We start from the raw sequence: 17214 nt of genomic DNA, 5'->3' as shown, positions 1-17214 counted from the left end.
AGTTTAAGTGCACGCTGATATGACAGCTGTCACAATACAATCCAACAAAATTGTTTCAAATGAATTTAAAGACAACTAAGCACTGTTAGAGTCAGCTTACAGAAAAACCCAAACAAACATTTTGGCCAACCCAATACATATATACAATGGAATACTACTCAGCCATTAAAAAGAATGAAATAATGCTATTTGCTGCAACATGGACACAACTAGAGATTATTATACTAAGTTAAGTAAGTCAGAAAGACAAATACCATATGATATCACTTGTATGTGGAATCTAAAAATATGACACAAATGAACCTATCTATGAAACAGAAACAGAATCACGGACATAGAGAAGACTGGTGGCTGCCAAGGGGGAGGGGGTTGGAGGAGGGATGGAGTGGGAGGTTGGGGTTAGCAGATGTAAGCTTTTATATATAGAATGGATAAACAACAAGGTCCTATATAGCAAAGAGAACTATGTTCAATATCTTATGAGAAACCATAATGGAAAAGAATATAAAAAAAGAATAATTCAGTTATATGTATAACTGAATCACTTTGCTGTACAGCAGTAATTAACACAACATTGTAAATCAACTGCACTTCAATTTTAAAAACTTAGTGGGACTTCCCTGGTGGCACAGTGGTTAAGAATCCACCTGCCAGGCTTCCGGGGAAGATGGCAGAAGAGTAAGACGCGGAGATCACCTTCCTCCCCACAGATACACCAGAAATACAGCTACACGTGGAACAACTCATACAGAACACCTACTGAACGCTGGCAGAAGACCTCAGACCTCCCAAAAGGCAAGAAACTCCCCACGTACCTGGGTAGGGCAAAGCGGAGAGATTCCCGCACAGAGGATCGGTGCCGACCGGCACTCACCAGCCCGAGAGGCTTGTCTGCTCACCCACCGGGGCGGGTGGCGCTGGAAGCTGAGGCTCGGGCTTCGGTCAGAGCGCAGGGAGAGGACCGGGGCTGGCGGCGAGAACTCAGCCTGAAGGGGCTAATGCGCCACAGCTAGCCGGGAGGGAGTCTGGGAAAACTCTGGAGCTGCCGAAGAGGCAAAAGACTTTTTCTCCCCTCTTGGTTTCCTGGTGCGCGAGGAGAGGGGATTAAGAGCGCTGCTTAAAGGAGCTCCACAGACGGGCGCGAGTCGCGGCTGAAAGCGCGGAGCCCAGAGACGGGCGTGGGACGCTGGGGCTGCTGCTGCCGCCGCCAAGAGGCCTGTGTGCAAGCGCAGGTCACTGTCCACGCCGCCCTTCCGGGAGCCTGTGCAGCCCGTCACTGCCGGGGTCCCAGGATCCAGGAACCGCTTCCCTGGGAGAACGCACGGCGCGCCTCGGGCTGGTGCAACGTCACGCCGGCCTCTGCCGCTGCAGGCTTGCCCCGCACTCCGTGCCCCTCCCTCCCCCCCGGACTGAGTGAGCCAGAGTACCCGAAGCAGCTGCTCCTTTAACCCTGTCCTGTCTGAGGGAAGAACAGACGCCCTCCGGCGACCTACACGCAGAGGCGGGGCCAAATCCAAAGCTGAGACCCGGGAGCTGTGAGAACAAAGAAGAGAAAGGGAAATCTCTCCCAGCAGCCTCAGAAGCAGCGGATTAAAGCTCCACAATCAACTTGATGTACCCTGCATCTGTGGAATACATGAATAGACAACGAATCATCCCAAATTGAGGAGCCAGGAGTCAGTGCTGGGCCTCTGAGGTGGGAGAGCCAACTTCAGGACACTGGTCCACAAGAGACTTCCAGCTCCACATAATATCAAACGGCGAAAATCTTCCAGAGATCTCCATCTCACCACCAACACCCAGCTTCACTCAACGACCAGCAAGCTACAGTGCTGGACACCCTATGCCAAACAACTAGCAAGACAGGAACACAACGCCACCCATTAGCAGAGAGGCTGCCTAAAATCATAAAAAGTCCGCAGACACCCCAAAACACACCACCAGACGTGGACCTGCCCACCAGAAAGACAAGATCCAGCCTCATCCACCGGAACACAGGCACTAGTCCCCTCCACCAGGAAGCCTACACAACCCACTAAACCAACCTTAGCCACTGGGGACAGACATCAAAAACAACGGGAACTATGAACCTGCAGCCTGAAAAAAGGAGACCCCAAACACAGTAACATAAGCAAAATGAGAAGACAGAAAAACACACAGCAGGTGAAGGAGCAAGATAAAAACCCACCAGACCTAACAAATGAAGAGGTAATAGGCAGTCTACCTGAAAAAGAATTCAGAATAATGATAGTAAAGATGATCCAAGATTCTATTTCCAAGATCCAAAATCTTGGAAATAGAATAGACAAAATGCAAGAAACAGTTAACAAGGACCTAGAAAAACTAAAGATGAATCAAGCATCGATTAAAAACACAGTAAATGAAATGAAAAATACTCTAGATGGGATCAATAGCAGAATAACTGAGGCAGAAGAACGGATAAGTGAGGTGGAAGATAAAATAGTGGAAATAACTGCTGCAGAGCAAAATAAAGAAAAAAGAATGAAAAGAACAGAGGACAGTCTCAGAGACCTCTGGGACAACATTAAACACACCAACATTCGAATTATAGGGGTTGCAGAAGAAGAAGAGAAAAAGAAAGGGACTGAGAAAATATTTGAAGAGATTATAGTTGAAAACTTCCCTAATATGGGAAAGGATATAGTTAATCAAGTCCAGGAGGCACAGAGAGTCCCATACAGAATAAATCCAAGGAGAAATACGCCAAGACACATATTAATCAAACTGTCAAAAATTAAACACAAAGAAATCATATTAAAAGCAGCAAGGGAAAAACAACAAGTAACACACAAGGGAATCCCCATCAGGATAACAGCTGATCTCTCAGCAGAAACTCTACAAGCCAGAAGGGAGTGGCAGGACATAATTTTAAAGTGATGAAGGAGAAAAACCTGCAACCAAGATTACTCTACCCAGCAAGGATCTCATTCAGATTTGATGGAGAAATTAAAAGGTTTACAGACAAGCAAAAGCTGAGAGAGTTCAGCACCACCAAACCAGCTTTACAACAAATGCTAAAGGAACTTCTCTAGGCAAGAAACACAACAGAAGGAAAAGACCTACAATAACGAACCCAAAACAATTAAGAAAATGGGAATAGGAACATATATATCGATAATTACCTTAAATGTAAATGGACTAAATGCTCCCACCAAAAGATACAGATTGGCTGAATGGATACAAAAACAAGACCCATATATATGCTGTCTACAAGAGACCCACTTCAGACCTAGAGACATATACAGACGGAAAGTAAGGGGATGGAAAAAGATATTCCATGCAAATGGAAACCAAAAGAAAGCTGGAGTAGCAATTCTCATATCAGACAAAATAGACTTTAAAATAAAGACTACTAGAAGAGACAAAGAAGGACACTACATAATGATCAAGGGATGGATCCAAGAAGAAGATATAACAATTGTAAATATTTATGCACCCAACATAGGAGCACCTCAATACATAAGGCAAATACTAACAGCCATAAAAGGAGAAATCGACAGTAACACAATCATAGTAGGGGACTTTAACACCCCACTTTCACCAATGGACAGATCATCCAAAATGAAAATAAATAAGGAAACACAAGCTTTAAATGATACATTAAACAAGATGGACTTAATTGATATTTATAGGACATTCCATCCAAAAACAACAGAATACACATTTTTCTCAAGTGCTCATGGAACATTCTCCAGGATAGATCATATCTTGGGTCACAAATCAAGCCTTGGTAAATTTAAGAAAATTGAAATTGTATCAAGTATCTTTTCTGACCACAATGCTATGAGACTAGATATCAATTACAGGAAAAGAGCTGTAAAAAATACAAACACATGGAGGCTAAACAATACACTACTTAATAACGAAGTGATCACTGAAGAAATCAAAGAGGAAATTTAAAAATACTTAGAAACAAATGACAATGGAGACACGACGACCCAAAACCTATGGGATGCAGCAAAAGCAGTTCTAAGAGGGAAGTTTATAGCAGTACAATCCTACCTTAAGAAACAGGAAACATCTCGAATAAACAACCTAACCTTGCACCTAAAGCAATTAGAGAAAGAAGAACAAAAACATCCCAAAGTTAGCAGAAGGAAAGAAATCATAAAAATCAGATCAGAAATAAATGAAAAAGAAATGAAGGAAACGATAGCAAAGATCAATAAAACTAAAAGCTGGTTCTTTGAGAAGATAAACAAAATTGATAAACCATTAGCCAGACTCATCAAGAAAAAAAGGGAGAAGACTCAAATCAATAGAATTAGAAATGAAAAAGGAGAAGTAACAACTGACACTGCAGAAATATAAAAGATCATGAGAGATTACTACAAGCAGCTCTATGCCAATAAAATGGACAACCTGGAAGAAATGGACAAATTCTAAGAAATGCACAACCTGCCAAGACTGAATCAGGAAGAAATACAAAATATGAACAGACCAATCACAAGCACTGAAATTGAAACTGTGATAAAAAATATTCCAACAAACAAAAGCCCAGGACCAGATGGCTTCACAGGCGAATTCTATCAAGCATTTAGAGAAGAGCTAACACCTATCCTTCTCAAACTCTTCCAAAATATAGCAGAGGGAGGAACACTCCCAAACTCATTCTACGAGGCCACCATCACCTTGATACCAAAACCAGACAGGGATGTCACAAAGAAAGAAAACTACAGGCCAATATCACTGATGAACATAGATGCAAAAATCCTCAACAAAATACTAGCAAACAGAATCCAACAGCACATAAAAAAGATCATACACCATGATCAAGTGGGGTTTATTCCAGGAATGCAAGGATTCTTCAATATACGCAAATCAATCAACGTGATACACCATATTAACAAATTGAAGGAGAAAAACCATATGATCATCTCAATAGATGCAGAGAAAGCTTTCGACAAAATTCAACACCCATTTATGATAAAAACCCTGCAAAAAGTAGGCATAGAGGGAACTTTCCTCAACATAATAAAGGCCATATATGACAAACCCACAGCCAGCATCGTCCTCAATGGTGAAAAACTGAAACCATTTCCACTAAGATCAGGAACAAGACAACGTTGCCCACACTCACCACTCTTATTCAACATAGTTTTGGAAGTTTTAGCCATAGCAATCAGAGAAGAAAAGGAAATAAAAGGAATCCAAATCGGAAAAGAAGAAGTAAAGCTGTCACTGTTTGCAGATGACATGATACTATACATAGAGAATCCTAAAGATGCTACCAGAAAACTACTAGAGCTAATCAATGAATTTGGTAAAGTAGCAGGATACAAAATTAATGCACAGAAATCTCTGGCATTCCTATATACTAATGATGAAAAATCTGAAAGTGAAATCAAGGAAACACTCCCATTTACCATTGCAACAAAAAGAATAAAATATCTAGGAATAAACCTACCTAAGGAGACAAAAGACCTGTATGCAGAAAATTATAAGACACTGATGAAAGAAATTAAAGTTGATACAAATAGATGGAGAGATGTACCATGTTCTTGGATTGGAAGAATCAACATTGTGAAAATGACTCTACTACCCAAAGCAATCTACAGATTCAATGCAATCCCTATCAAACTACCACTGGCATTTTTCACAGAACTAGAACAAAAAATTTCACAATTTGTATGGAAACACAAAAGACCCCGAATAGCCAAAGCAATCTTGAGAACGAAAACTGGAGCTGGAGGAATCAGGCTCCCTGACTTCAGACTATATTACAAAGCTACAGTAATCAAGACAGTATGGTACTGGCACAAAAACAGAAAGATAGATCAATGGAACAGGATAGAAAGCCCAGAGATAAACCTACGCACATATGGTCACCTTATCTTTGATAAAGGAGGTGGGAATGTACAGTGGAGAAAGGACAGTCTCTTCAATAAGTGGTGCTGGGAAAACTGGACAGGGACATGTAAAAGTATGAGATTAGATCACTCCCTAACACCATACACAAAAATAAGCTCAAAATGGATTAAAGATCTAAATGTAAGGCCAGACACTATCAAACTCTTAGAGGAAAACATAGGCAGAACACTCTATGACACAAATCACAGCAAGATCCTTTTTGACCCACCTCCTAGAGAAATGGAAATAAAGACAAAAATAAACACATGGGACCTAATGATACTTAAAAGCTTTTGCACAGTAAAGGAAACCACAAACAAGACCAATAGACAACCCTCAGAATGGGAGAAAATATTTGCAAATGAAGCAACTGACAAAGGATTAATCTCCAAAATTTATAAGCAGCTCATGCAGCTCAATAACAAAAAAACAAACAACCCAATCCAAAAATGGGCAGAAGACCTAAATAGACATTTCTCCACAGAAGATATACAGACTGCCAACAAACACATGAAAGGATGCTCCACATCTTTACTCATTAGAGAAATGCAAATCAAAACTACAATGAGATATCATCTCACACCAGTCAGAATGGCCATCATCAAAAAATCTAGAAACAATAAATGCTGGAGAGGGTGTGGAAAAAAAGAGAACACTCTTGCACTGCCGGTGGGAATGTGAATTGGTACAGCCACTATGGAGAATGGTATGGAGGTTCCTTAAAAAACTACAAATAGAACTACCATATGACCCAGCAATCCCACTACTGGGCATATACCCTGAGAAAACCATAATTCAAAAAGAGTCATGTACCAAAATGTTCATAGCAGCCCTATTTACAATAGCCCGGAGATGGAAACAACCTAAGTGTCCATCATTGGATGAATGGATAAAGAAGATGTGGCACATATATACAATGGAATATTACTCAGCCATAAAAAGAAATGAAATTGAGCTATTTGTAATGAGGTGGATGGACCTAGAGTCTGTCATACAGAGTGAAGTAAGTCAGAAAGAGAAAGACAAATACTGTATGCTGACACATACATATGGAATTTAAGAAAAAAAATGTCATGAAGAACATAGGGGTAAGACAGGAATAAAGACACAGACCTACTAGAGAATGGACTTGAGGATATGGGGAGGGGGAAGGGTAAGCTGTGACAAAGTGAAAGAGCAGCATGGACATATATACACTACGAAACGTAAGGTAGATAGCTAGTGGGAAGCAGCCGCATAGCACAGGGAGAGCAGCCTAGTGCTTTGTGACCACCTGGAGGGGTGGGATAGGGAGGGTGGGAGGAAGACGCAAAAGGGAGGGGATATGGGAACATATGTATATGTATAACTGATTAAATTTGTTATAAAGCAGAAAAAAAAAAGATTAACCAATAATAAAAAAAAAAAAGAATCCACCTGCCAATGCAGGGGACACGGGCTCGATCCCTGGTCCAGGAAGATCCCACATGCCACGGAGCAACTAAGCCTGTGCGTCACAACTACTGAGCCTGCGCTCTAGAACCCACGCACCACAACTACTGAGCCCACGTACCACAACTACTGAGCCCGCATTCCTAGAGCCCATGCTCCACAACCAGATGCCACTGCAATGAGAAGCCCGCGAACTGCAAAAAAGAGTAGCCCCCGCTCACCACAACTAGAGAAAGCCCGTGTGCAGCAACAAAGCCCCAACACAGCCAAAAAATAAAAAAAATTTTAAATAAAAGAAAATCATGACTACATTAATATAAGCATGTAATAAAGTTAGAAATTCTATCTGGCCACCTTCTTAAAAAATGAAATGAAATGAAATAAAATAAAATTTTAAAACTTAGTGAAATGAAAAAAGAGTTCAATTTGGGAATAAGGCAAGTCACATCCTCAATTTCCTAGTTCTAGTTCCTACATGGCAAGGCGGAATGCAGGCATTTTGCTGTTCATGAAGATAACTTAGCTAAGAAGGTATGATCCCACACATCTGGTACACAGATAACTAAGAGCACTGCTTTCCTCCGTTACTCCAGTCCTAGAGGGTGGCTCTGGGTGGTTCTTCTGCACAGCTCCCAGGAAAGCTGGAGTTGTTCCTTCTGAAACACTGCCAATAAAAACACCCACAGTTGTGCCTGGGTGGCACCAGGCTAGGCGGGTGCTCAGAGCTGGGATAAGCTGACTGTTGGAGCAGTGTTTGGGGTTTCGTTTGTTTTCGTTAAGGTTTCACTTCAATATGAGATCAGATCTCTAGCTGGGTTGTGATAACTCTAAATGGAATGGATTGGACGACTTCACAGGATTTCTGATAACTTGGGTAGGAGACACTAAAGGTTCTAGAGAACATTTAGGTAAATATGCAGAAAATAGTTTCAAGGGGATAAAAGGGCAGTATTCTACATTTCAAGACAACTTTAACAGAATGATAAATTTTTGTCCAGCTAAAAAGATGCTCTTAAATTCAACTTAACAGATGTAAATACTGATATCATGTGTCCCAACCTTAAACCGTGCAAGTTGCAACTTCATTATCTATAAACAGAGGTAATGACACACTACAATGTTACTCTAAAAAGTAAAATTGAGTAATGTATATGAAAACCCTTTCTTTATGGTAAAGAACTATGCAAATTATTACTTAAACAAATATGGATTATCTTAAAAGTGCCTTTCACAGAATGCTAGATTAGGATGGGTTGATATTAGGTTCTATGTCTTCCACTCTACTCTAAGCTTAATTCGTAACTCATTTGAATTCATGCTACCTCCAAAACATTCCACATGCATCCCCCCAAAACGTAACAACAGTTGCATAAAAGCATTGTTTATCCCATAGTTGTGATAAAAGAAATAAAATGGCCAACCATTTTATCAGAACCTTTTATAAGGACCAACAACCACACTGAAGAGAGGAGTGGCATACATAAAGTCACAGAGGCAAAGACAGCAGGACAGATTTGGGAAAGTGCGAGACCTTCGGCTAGGCTGGAGCGTAAAAAGCAAGAAGGGAGAGGGAATTCCCTGGCGGTCCAGTGGTTAGGGCTCCATGCTCCCACTGCAGGGGACCCGGGTTCGATCCCTGGTCAGGGAACTAAGATCCCACATGCCGCACAAGATGGGAGAGAGGTGAGAAGCAAGGCTAGAGGGTCAGGCAAGGGCCAGTGCTCAAAGGCATTTGGTTTTCCCAGAACTAATGGGTATCACCGATGGCTTTTAAACAGAAAAATGATATGGTCCAATGTTTCAGAAAAACCACTCAAGTGTATAACTGAAGACAGGTAGACCAGTTAATGGGTTATGACAATAATTGAGGCCAAAAGTAATGAAGGCATGAATTAAGGCACAGCACTAAAGGAAAAGACAGGGATTGACTTATGAGGCACTAAGGAGGTAAACACAAAAGGACTGTCTAATTTAACGAAATAGGAAAGGAAAGAGGAGAAATAAGAAATTAAGATGGATTCCAGGTTTCTGACATGAGCCATCAGAGGTGTTATGCACTGAGAGAATTCAGAAGGAAGGCTACGCCTATCCACAGGTGGACTGTTGTTTTTGGTGGCAGGTGACCAGTAAGTGGGGTGGCTAAGAAATGAGTTCATTTTAGCTAAGTATGATGTACCTGTGCATCCAAATGGGATTTTCTAGAAATAGATAATATGGGCCTTGAACACAAAGAAGAAATTTGGCAATAACACCCCAAGATAGTGGCTGGAGCCACAGGGCATATGAGACACCCAAGGAAGGCAAGAAAAGTGAAGCAAGCACATGGCCTGGGACCAAGCCTGAAGGGACTGCAACATGAATTCAACAAGGACCCATATAAAAATGATACAACAAATCACATCAAGAGCACAGAGTACAATTTTTTTTAATTTTTATTTTATTTTATTTATGGCTGTGTTGGGTCTTCGTTTCTGTGCGAGGGCCTTCCCCAGCTGCGGCAAGTGGGGTCCACTCCTCATCGTGGTGCGCGGGCCCCTCACCATCGTGGCCTCTCTTGTTGCGGAGCACAGGCTCCAGACGCGCAGGCTCAGTAATTGTGGCTCACGGGGCCAGCCGCTCCGCGGCATGTGGGATCCTCCCAGACCAGGGCTCGAACCCGTGTCCCCCGCATCGGCAGGCAGACTCTCAACCACTGCACCACCAGGGAAGCCCCCAGAGTACAATTTATTCTAAAAGACACCTCAAAACCTCTCCTGAAATAATTCATACACTTTTATTTTTGGTTGAGTTGGTTCTTTAGACAGTTAATTCTATTGATAAAAATTCCACGATAAAACACCACAGGAATACTCATATTGTTGTACTTAATCAGAATTCACTACACACTATTTACACTTTTCAGTCTTGCTCGGAACTCAGAAACATTCTGGAAACGGAGTATGAAATGCTCACACCATGCTCCTGTCTTCATTATTCCAAAATCCCGGAACAATTTTTGTGGTCTAATAACTTATTTTAACAGGCAGTTTAGATGAATTCGCATGGAATATAAGGTTGGATGTTTTAAGACGGAAGAGAATGAAGGAAATTCAAGCATCGTAACAGCTGCCATAAGTGAGTTCTCTTGGCTTTTCAACCTCCCTTTGAGTGCAAATAAGAGTCAGGTATTTTCCTTATAGTGAAACATGTATAGTATAGGACCACGAATCAGATCATTCATTCACTGAAACCATCTTAAGAAAACACCATTACTAAAAACTCTCCTATGACATAGAAACGGTTAGCTATGCAGACAGCTTTCTCCACCAAAAATAAAGCCCTCTCCATAAAAGCCAGACATAGCAGTTCAGTTCTGAACTATAGCCAAAACCTCCTGTAAGTTCAGGTGTAGCATACAATTGCAGTATGTATATATCAGCATAATATCAGTATGTAAATGCAAAAGCTTTTTTAAAAAAAACCTTCAGGAAGAGCTAACTGACTTAAACTTTCAGAGGTGCTAGTAAGACCACGTTGAGAGGTGTTGCAAGATGCATTCATCCCTAAATGCTACTAAAAATCCTACTTTGTGATTATAACTATCTGAAGAGCAATCTACCTCCACACAGGGAAGGTAGAGTTGCGTTAATGATTATAACCAAAGAGCCTCCCTTTTTGGACCTTTTTGATAGCCTACTTTCCTTTAAAACTGTTGAATTTTTAATACCTTGATTTATACTTGAAAATATCCAAAAGAGGAAGATAATGTGCAGTGTTTCTCAAACTTATTTAACCACAGGCCTCTTCTTTAAAGAAAGGCTATTAAAGAACACATTTTGGGAATTACTAAAAGAAGTAGGGGTCTTCTTGACCAAGCCTCTGGACCACAAAGACATAATTTCTTCAAAAGAATATCACTAATGACCCTAAATACTGATTCTGAAAACATACTTGTTTTTAAATAGTTATTTTTTAAACATCAATATACCACTAAAATATTTTTTTCTTTTTCCAGGAAGAAAGCAGATAAGTAAACTAGACTAATACCCTAGTAAGATCCCAGAGAATATCCACAGCACTGTGTCAGGAAGCTAAAAGAACCCTAGAATCTGTCTCAGTTCCATGAAGGAACTAAAAATAGGTTTTCCAATAACAAAAGTTAAAGCAAAGTTGCAATTTCTAAGGGAAACAATGTTCTAGTTAATTGTAGTATCTGTTTTAGTTTTCCCAAAAGTGTCTGATTTCCCCCCATCCGGGCAAGAAACACATACATATGAACAGATAAAACTTAACTGAAAAGAGACAACTCAAGCTCAGCTTGCTCCCTCTGATGGACCTTTCTAACACAGCAGTATGTGCAAGGCATATCTCTGAGTGCCATGTCAACAGCAGCCAGGATAACGAAATAGGGCTGTGAGGCACTCAACATTTTTAATTGGTTCTACTGCCTAAATCGGAGTTTGGCTTTCTTCCCCTTTCCAAATTCTTAATTTCACCAAGTGAGATTTATTGCCACAGAGAAAGAGGCCATCAAATGCCTTTCCCAGCCTCCATGGTTCGTGGGAATTTCTTTAGAATTTCAGCCTCTTACATTAAGACTGAGTCCTGGTATACTGCAAAGAGAAGTACTCTGTTTACTTATTTGTATCCCACAGCAGACCAAAAGGGAATCAGCTGTTCTCCTTGGGAACAGCTGACTTCCTCTCTCTATTACCACCTCCAGTGCCCAGCACAGAGGGTGTCAGATACTTGGTAAACATTTGTAGAATGAATAAGGAGTAACATTAAGATGTGTAAACTCGCTTATATCTTAGTGTGAATCAATTTCTCCACGCCCTTTTCCTGAGAAATTTTGGGTGGATCATCAGTGACATAGAAAAAGGTAAGAGAGCCCTGAAGAGAAAAAGTAAAGCCTGAGGAAGGTTCCTCTTCAGTTCTGCCTGGAAGTACTGTCCTGCCATGGATCAGTCTAAATTTTTTTTTAGGAGCCTGGTTCTTCAAAGGAAACCCCAGACTTCTTCTTGAATGCCATGTGAAATTATCTTGCTTCTCCGTGAACATCTCCCTATACTTCAAAAACCTAATTATTTCTTTCTTTCTTTTTTAATTTTGGCCACGCCGCACGGCTTGCAGGATCTCAGTTCCCCAACCAGGGATTGAACCCGGGCCACAGCAGTGAAAGCACCAAATCCTAACCAATAGGCCACCAGGGAACACCCAAAAATCTATTTCAACGAGACATCAACAACTGGCAATTGCTTACTGACAGCCAAGTAAGACCAAGAAACAGGGACCCTAATCTTTCAGACCTCTTTTCTAATGCCAGAATTCTCGGTATAGTACTCAATTTCTAACACTTGAATTAACCAAACATAAAGAACACTGGATTAGCAGAATGTTATCTAGCCAATGCAATATGATCAAGCATTAAAAGCCTAGCTTCTGAAGGCACATAAACCTGAGGTTGAACCCTGGCTCCACGACTTACTTAATCTCTATAAGCCTGAGTTTCCACATCTGAAAAGAAAGATTAAATAAAGCCTATCTCGGGACCTCCTTGGTGGTCCAGCGGGTAAGACTCCATGCCCCCAATGCAGAGGGCCCAGGTTCAGTCTCTGGTCGGGAAACTAGATCCCACATGCATGCCGCAACTAAAGATCCCGCATGCCACAACGAAGACCTGGCACGGCCAAAATACATAAATAAATAAATAAATAATAAAAGCTCAACAGATAAGTTTCTTTAAAAATAAATAAATAAATAAAGCCTATCTCATGGAGTTGCAGTAAGGTTTAAAATAGGAATGCATGTAAAGTGCTTAGCACTGGGCCTGGCACATGTGAAGTTCTCAAGAAATATGAACCATCATTTGGAAGCCTAGGTTCCCATTCCAACACCACCTCCCTGTGTATCCTTGAGCTTATAATTATAAAGAAGCTAATGAACACGTGGAGACTGCCCTCTAATGCCGGAATTATCAATCATGAATAACATAATAGAAAATGGACTGAGGGCTTCCCCGGTGGCGCAGTGGTTGAGAATCTGCCTGCCGATGCAGGGCACACGGGTTCGAGCCCTGGTCTGGGAAGATCCCACATGCCGCGGAGCAACTAAGCCCATGCGCCACAACTACTGAGCTTGCGCGTCTGGAGCCTGGGCTCCGCAACGAGAGGCTGTGATAGTGAGAGGCCCGTGCACCACGATGAAGAGTGGCCCCCGCTTGCAGCAACTAGAGAAAGCCCTCGTACAGAAACGAAGACCCAACACAGCCAAAAATAAATAAGTTAATTAATTTTTAAAAAAAGAGAGAGAGAGAAAAGGAGGGAGAGGTTGCAGAGAGGATATGGAATGCACGGGCTCTAGTCTCTCTGTTCCAGACTTCGAAAATGGACCGAAACTTAAGCCTTAAACAGTTCCAGGTATGTTTTATGTTGTACTTGAAGTTAGCATACGTTTGATCACAGATGACTCAGCATTAGAATATCCAAATAAAAAAGACTGACGAGTCAAACTTCAAAGCAGGTGTTCTCAAACACTTCAGGGCCTACTGTAGATGAGACTTTATATGAAACACATGTGTGTGTGTGTGTGTGTGCGTGTGTGTGTGAGTGTGTGAGAGAGAGAGGGAGGGAAAGAGAAAGGGGGGAGAGAGAGAGAAAGAGGGGAAGAGAAGGAGGAAGGGAGGGAGGAAAGGAGATACAGAAGGGGGGTGGATTTCAACGTTAACTAGCTAAAAGACTATCCTGTCACCATTTTTTCACCGATGAGGTGACCTCAGACCTTAAAGTTTATCTGCTGTACATGTTTCACATATCAACCAAGTACAAGTACAGGCTTTTGTGCCATCTAGCTGGGGTGTTACACAGGGCCATTACAAGTGCACAGGGCGCCTCTGCAGGAATTAGATAAAGGGCACCCAGAGCACAGGCTGGTTTCCAGTCACCACTGACCCTGAGTTGTGTACCTTTGTGCAAGGGCACAACCAACCACACATGGCAGTCATGCAGATGAGCACAAAGATCTTCAGTATTTAGCTGGCACACCTGTATACCTGTTTGAGTGGTACACACCACCACACACAAACACGGCTGAAAGCCATCAAGGATTTAAATGAGTATATGGAGAAAGACATTCAACAAAACTGAAAATAGTTTCAAAAAGTTCAAGAGAGCAGGTCCCTGTGGCCTCCCTCCCCTTCAGCTACCCAGAATTGGCCTATTGTAGCAATGGGAACCTTGGGGACGGTAGAGAGACAGAGGCTTCGACACTGCAAAACTCTGATACCTGGTAAAGCTATGGTCTCTCTCCAGCAGTTGCTCACTCTCTCTCAAAAAAGGTTAGGAAGGAGAAAAAATAAGACACTCCACAGATACCAATGGATCTACTCACCTGAGTTTGCAAAACCAGTGGTAAACAAAAGACTGTTTTGTTTTGGTGTTTTGACTGCAATAAACGTCTGTAATCCCAGGCAAGAATATGCTAAATGCTGAAGGAACTAGTCTTAAAATGTTGACTCTTGTGAATTCTGCCTCCTTGGGCTTTTCCCTCCCAGATACCCGATACTCATAGAGAAAAGACACAAAATAATTTTTGTTTACTACTGTATATGCATATCTATCCTGCTAAACTGTACAAAAGTTGCCTTCCAAGCAGATACATCATATTACATTTTGAACACTTTTGTATCCTGTGACCTGCAGAACACAACAGCTTTAAAAGCTATTTAAGGAACAGAAATTCCAGGTTAAATATGGTACCTGATTCACATGCGCAAGGAGCCAATGTACAAGAATATGCATGGCAGCATTGTCTATAGTGAATTTGGAAGTAACCTAAATGTCTATTAAAGGAAAAATGCATATAAAGTATAATACATTCATACAATGGAAAACTATGAGTTAAAATGTAAAGAATTTAAGCTACCAGCTCAAATTGAGGTATTATGGGGATAAACTGCAAACAATGCAGAGTAGAAGAAAAGCTGAATAATGATACATAGAGTATAATACTCTTTATATATAAAGCTTTAAAACTCCCAACATTACCTCTCTCTTAGAATTTGTTATGAGTCTTGTGTATTTTTTGTATGCACACTAAAGACCTAAGGAAAACTCTAAAAATAAACGAAAATTAAAGTTAAAAAAAAAAAAGACCATTAACCATATAGTTGCCCAAATGGCAAGGAGGGAGCCTGACTTAGTCATGGAAATCACTTGGCCCTTTAAGATGTGTGTCTTATCTCCATTCTGGGCTCATTAGGACACTTTATTTCAACAAGCTTCACTTTTCTCACCTAAATGGGGTTGACAACACCTGCCTTGCAGGATGACGTGAAATAATGTATGTAAAGGCATTATACAGAAGGTCTTGGATTTGGTAGATCAGATAATAACCAACCCTCTACCCGGAAAAAAATTTTGAGTCTGCACCTTTTTCATCTAATTTGGTATATGATTAAATATGACAAAGAACACACTAGGAAAGGGCAACCCTTCACCTCCCTCTCCCCAGTCCCTGATCTAGCTGTCTCCTATATTTAGCAGAGTGACAACCCCTTCCCCCAACCCCCCCAAAAAAAAACCGCCACGAAATCGTGGTTCCTTCAGGGCCCCCTTCCGAACTCTCGTGACCTTGGAATACATATCTTTCATGTCGCCAACCCTGCCTCCCCGCAACACAAACAGCCCTCTCCAGCGCCGGGAGCAGATGAACAAAAACCCAACCATCACGGTCACGAAAGAGACCGTAAAAATGACGGAGCGGTGTAATAGGGTTTGGAAGGGTCTGTCTGTTTTCAAAAATTAAGAGAAAGTCTACCGCAGACTCTTAGCCCCTATTCTGCAGAGAGGAAAGCAGGAAGATCTAGGCAAATAAGTTTTGCGACTTGTTTCCAAATACAGTGCCTACATCTGGATTCAACACAAAGACAGGCGCACCGAGCAGGCTGCTTTTGCAACTGGACAGACCCACCCCTCACAACCTCCGCACACACGGACCCACAGAGGCGCACTAGGCGGCGCCGACGCTCGCTCCGCAAGCGGGATGCGCGGGGGTCCCCGCGCCAGCCCCCTCGGGGATGGCCGCGGCGGATGCTGTGCCTCACCTGTCTTGAAGACCATCTTGTCATCGTCCTTGGACCCGAAGGTCTTCAGCATGGACACGAAGAGCACCCCGCAGGCGTTCTGGATGCCGAACACCGACCCGTTGCACCACATGGCCGCCAGCATCACCAGCCAACCCCAGCCACCCTCAGGGGGCTCAAGGGGCTCAGCGCCCGCCGGCCCCGCCGGCCCTGCCGGCCCCGCCAGCTCTACCTCCACCTTCTCGGCCCCCGCCGCCTCCGGGCCATCCAAGGGTCCCGGGCCGGGCAGCGGAGCGGCCCCTGGGGGCGCAGGGCCGGGCGGCTGCGCCTCGCTCGTCCCCCGCGCGGCGGCCGGCTCCTCCTGGGAGGGCACCATGGCCCGAGGCGGCCCCCTCGTGGGCTGGGGAGCGCGAGGGGCGCGAGTTCCCGGCAGGCTCGCGGAGGAGCCGCCGAGTTGGGTTGGTGGGCTAGCGAGGCCGAGGTGAGGGCGGTGGAGGCCCCCGTGGGCAGGCGGCGCAGGGCTAAGACTCGAGCCTCCCGGTCTACAGCCCCGCACCCTGACTGAGCAGGCGGCTGGGCAGCCCGCTCTTAAAGACGCCCGCCTCCCCGCTCCACCTCCTGGGGGCGTGGTCGGCGGTGGGACCTGCCCCGGCCCACCCCCCTCCGGCGGCGCGCGGAGCCAGGTGCCTGCGGGTGGCTGTATCTGCGCGCGCGCCTGCGGTGGGGCCTCCTCCTACCCGGCGGGGGTCACAGATGTGTAGGTCACCCAGCCACAAAGTGTTAACGGAAGGGGCGCGTCTCCTCCTAGGTGCACGCTGGGTGGGTCATCAGGACCACAGTGCGGGACCTTC

General features: G+C 43.2%; 1 protein-coding gene across 1 annotated transcript in view; it reads right to left on the bottom strand.

Moving 5' to 3' along the window:
* Positions 1 to 16857, bottom strand: part of SLC16A10 (solute carrier family 16 member 10) — a 141049-nt gene extending 124192 nt beyond the window's left edge. Inside the window, exon 1 of the mRNA XM_081251242.1 lies at positions 16385 to 16857. Within this exon, the coding sequence (XP_081107368.1) occupies positions 16385 to 16739 (355 nt within the window). The 5' untranslated portion in view covers positions 16740 to 16857. The remainder of the gene's footprint in view (positions 1 to 16384) is intronic.
* Positions 16858 to 17214: the final 357 nt, after the last annotated feature.

The sequence above is a fragment of the Mesoplodon bidens genome (genome assembly GCF_964165515.1).
Source record: "Mesoplodon bidens genome assembly, chromosome: 12".
Lineage (NCBI taxonomy): Eukaryota > Metazoa > Chordata > Mammalia > Artiodactyla > Ziphiidae > Mesoplodon > Mesoplodon bidens.
Note: the sequence above shows the minus strand (reverse complement) of the source record. Positions and strands in the feature narration are given on the sequence as shown.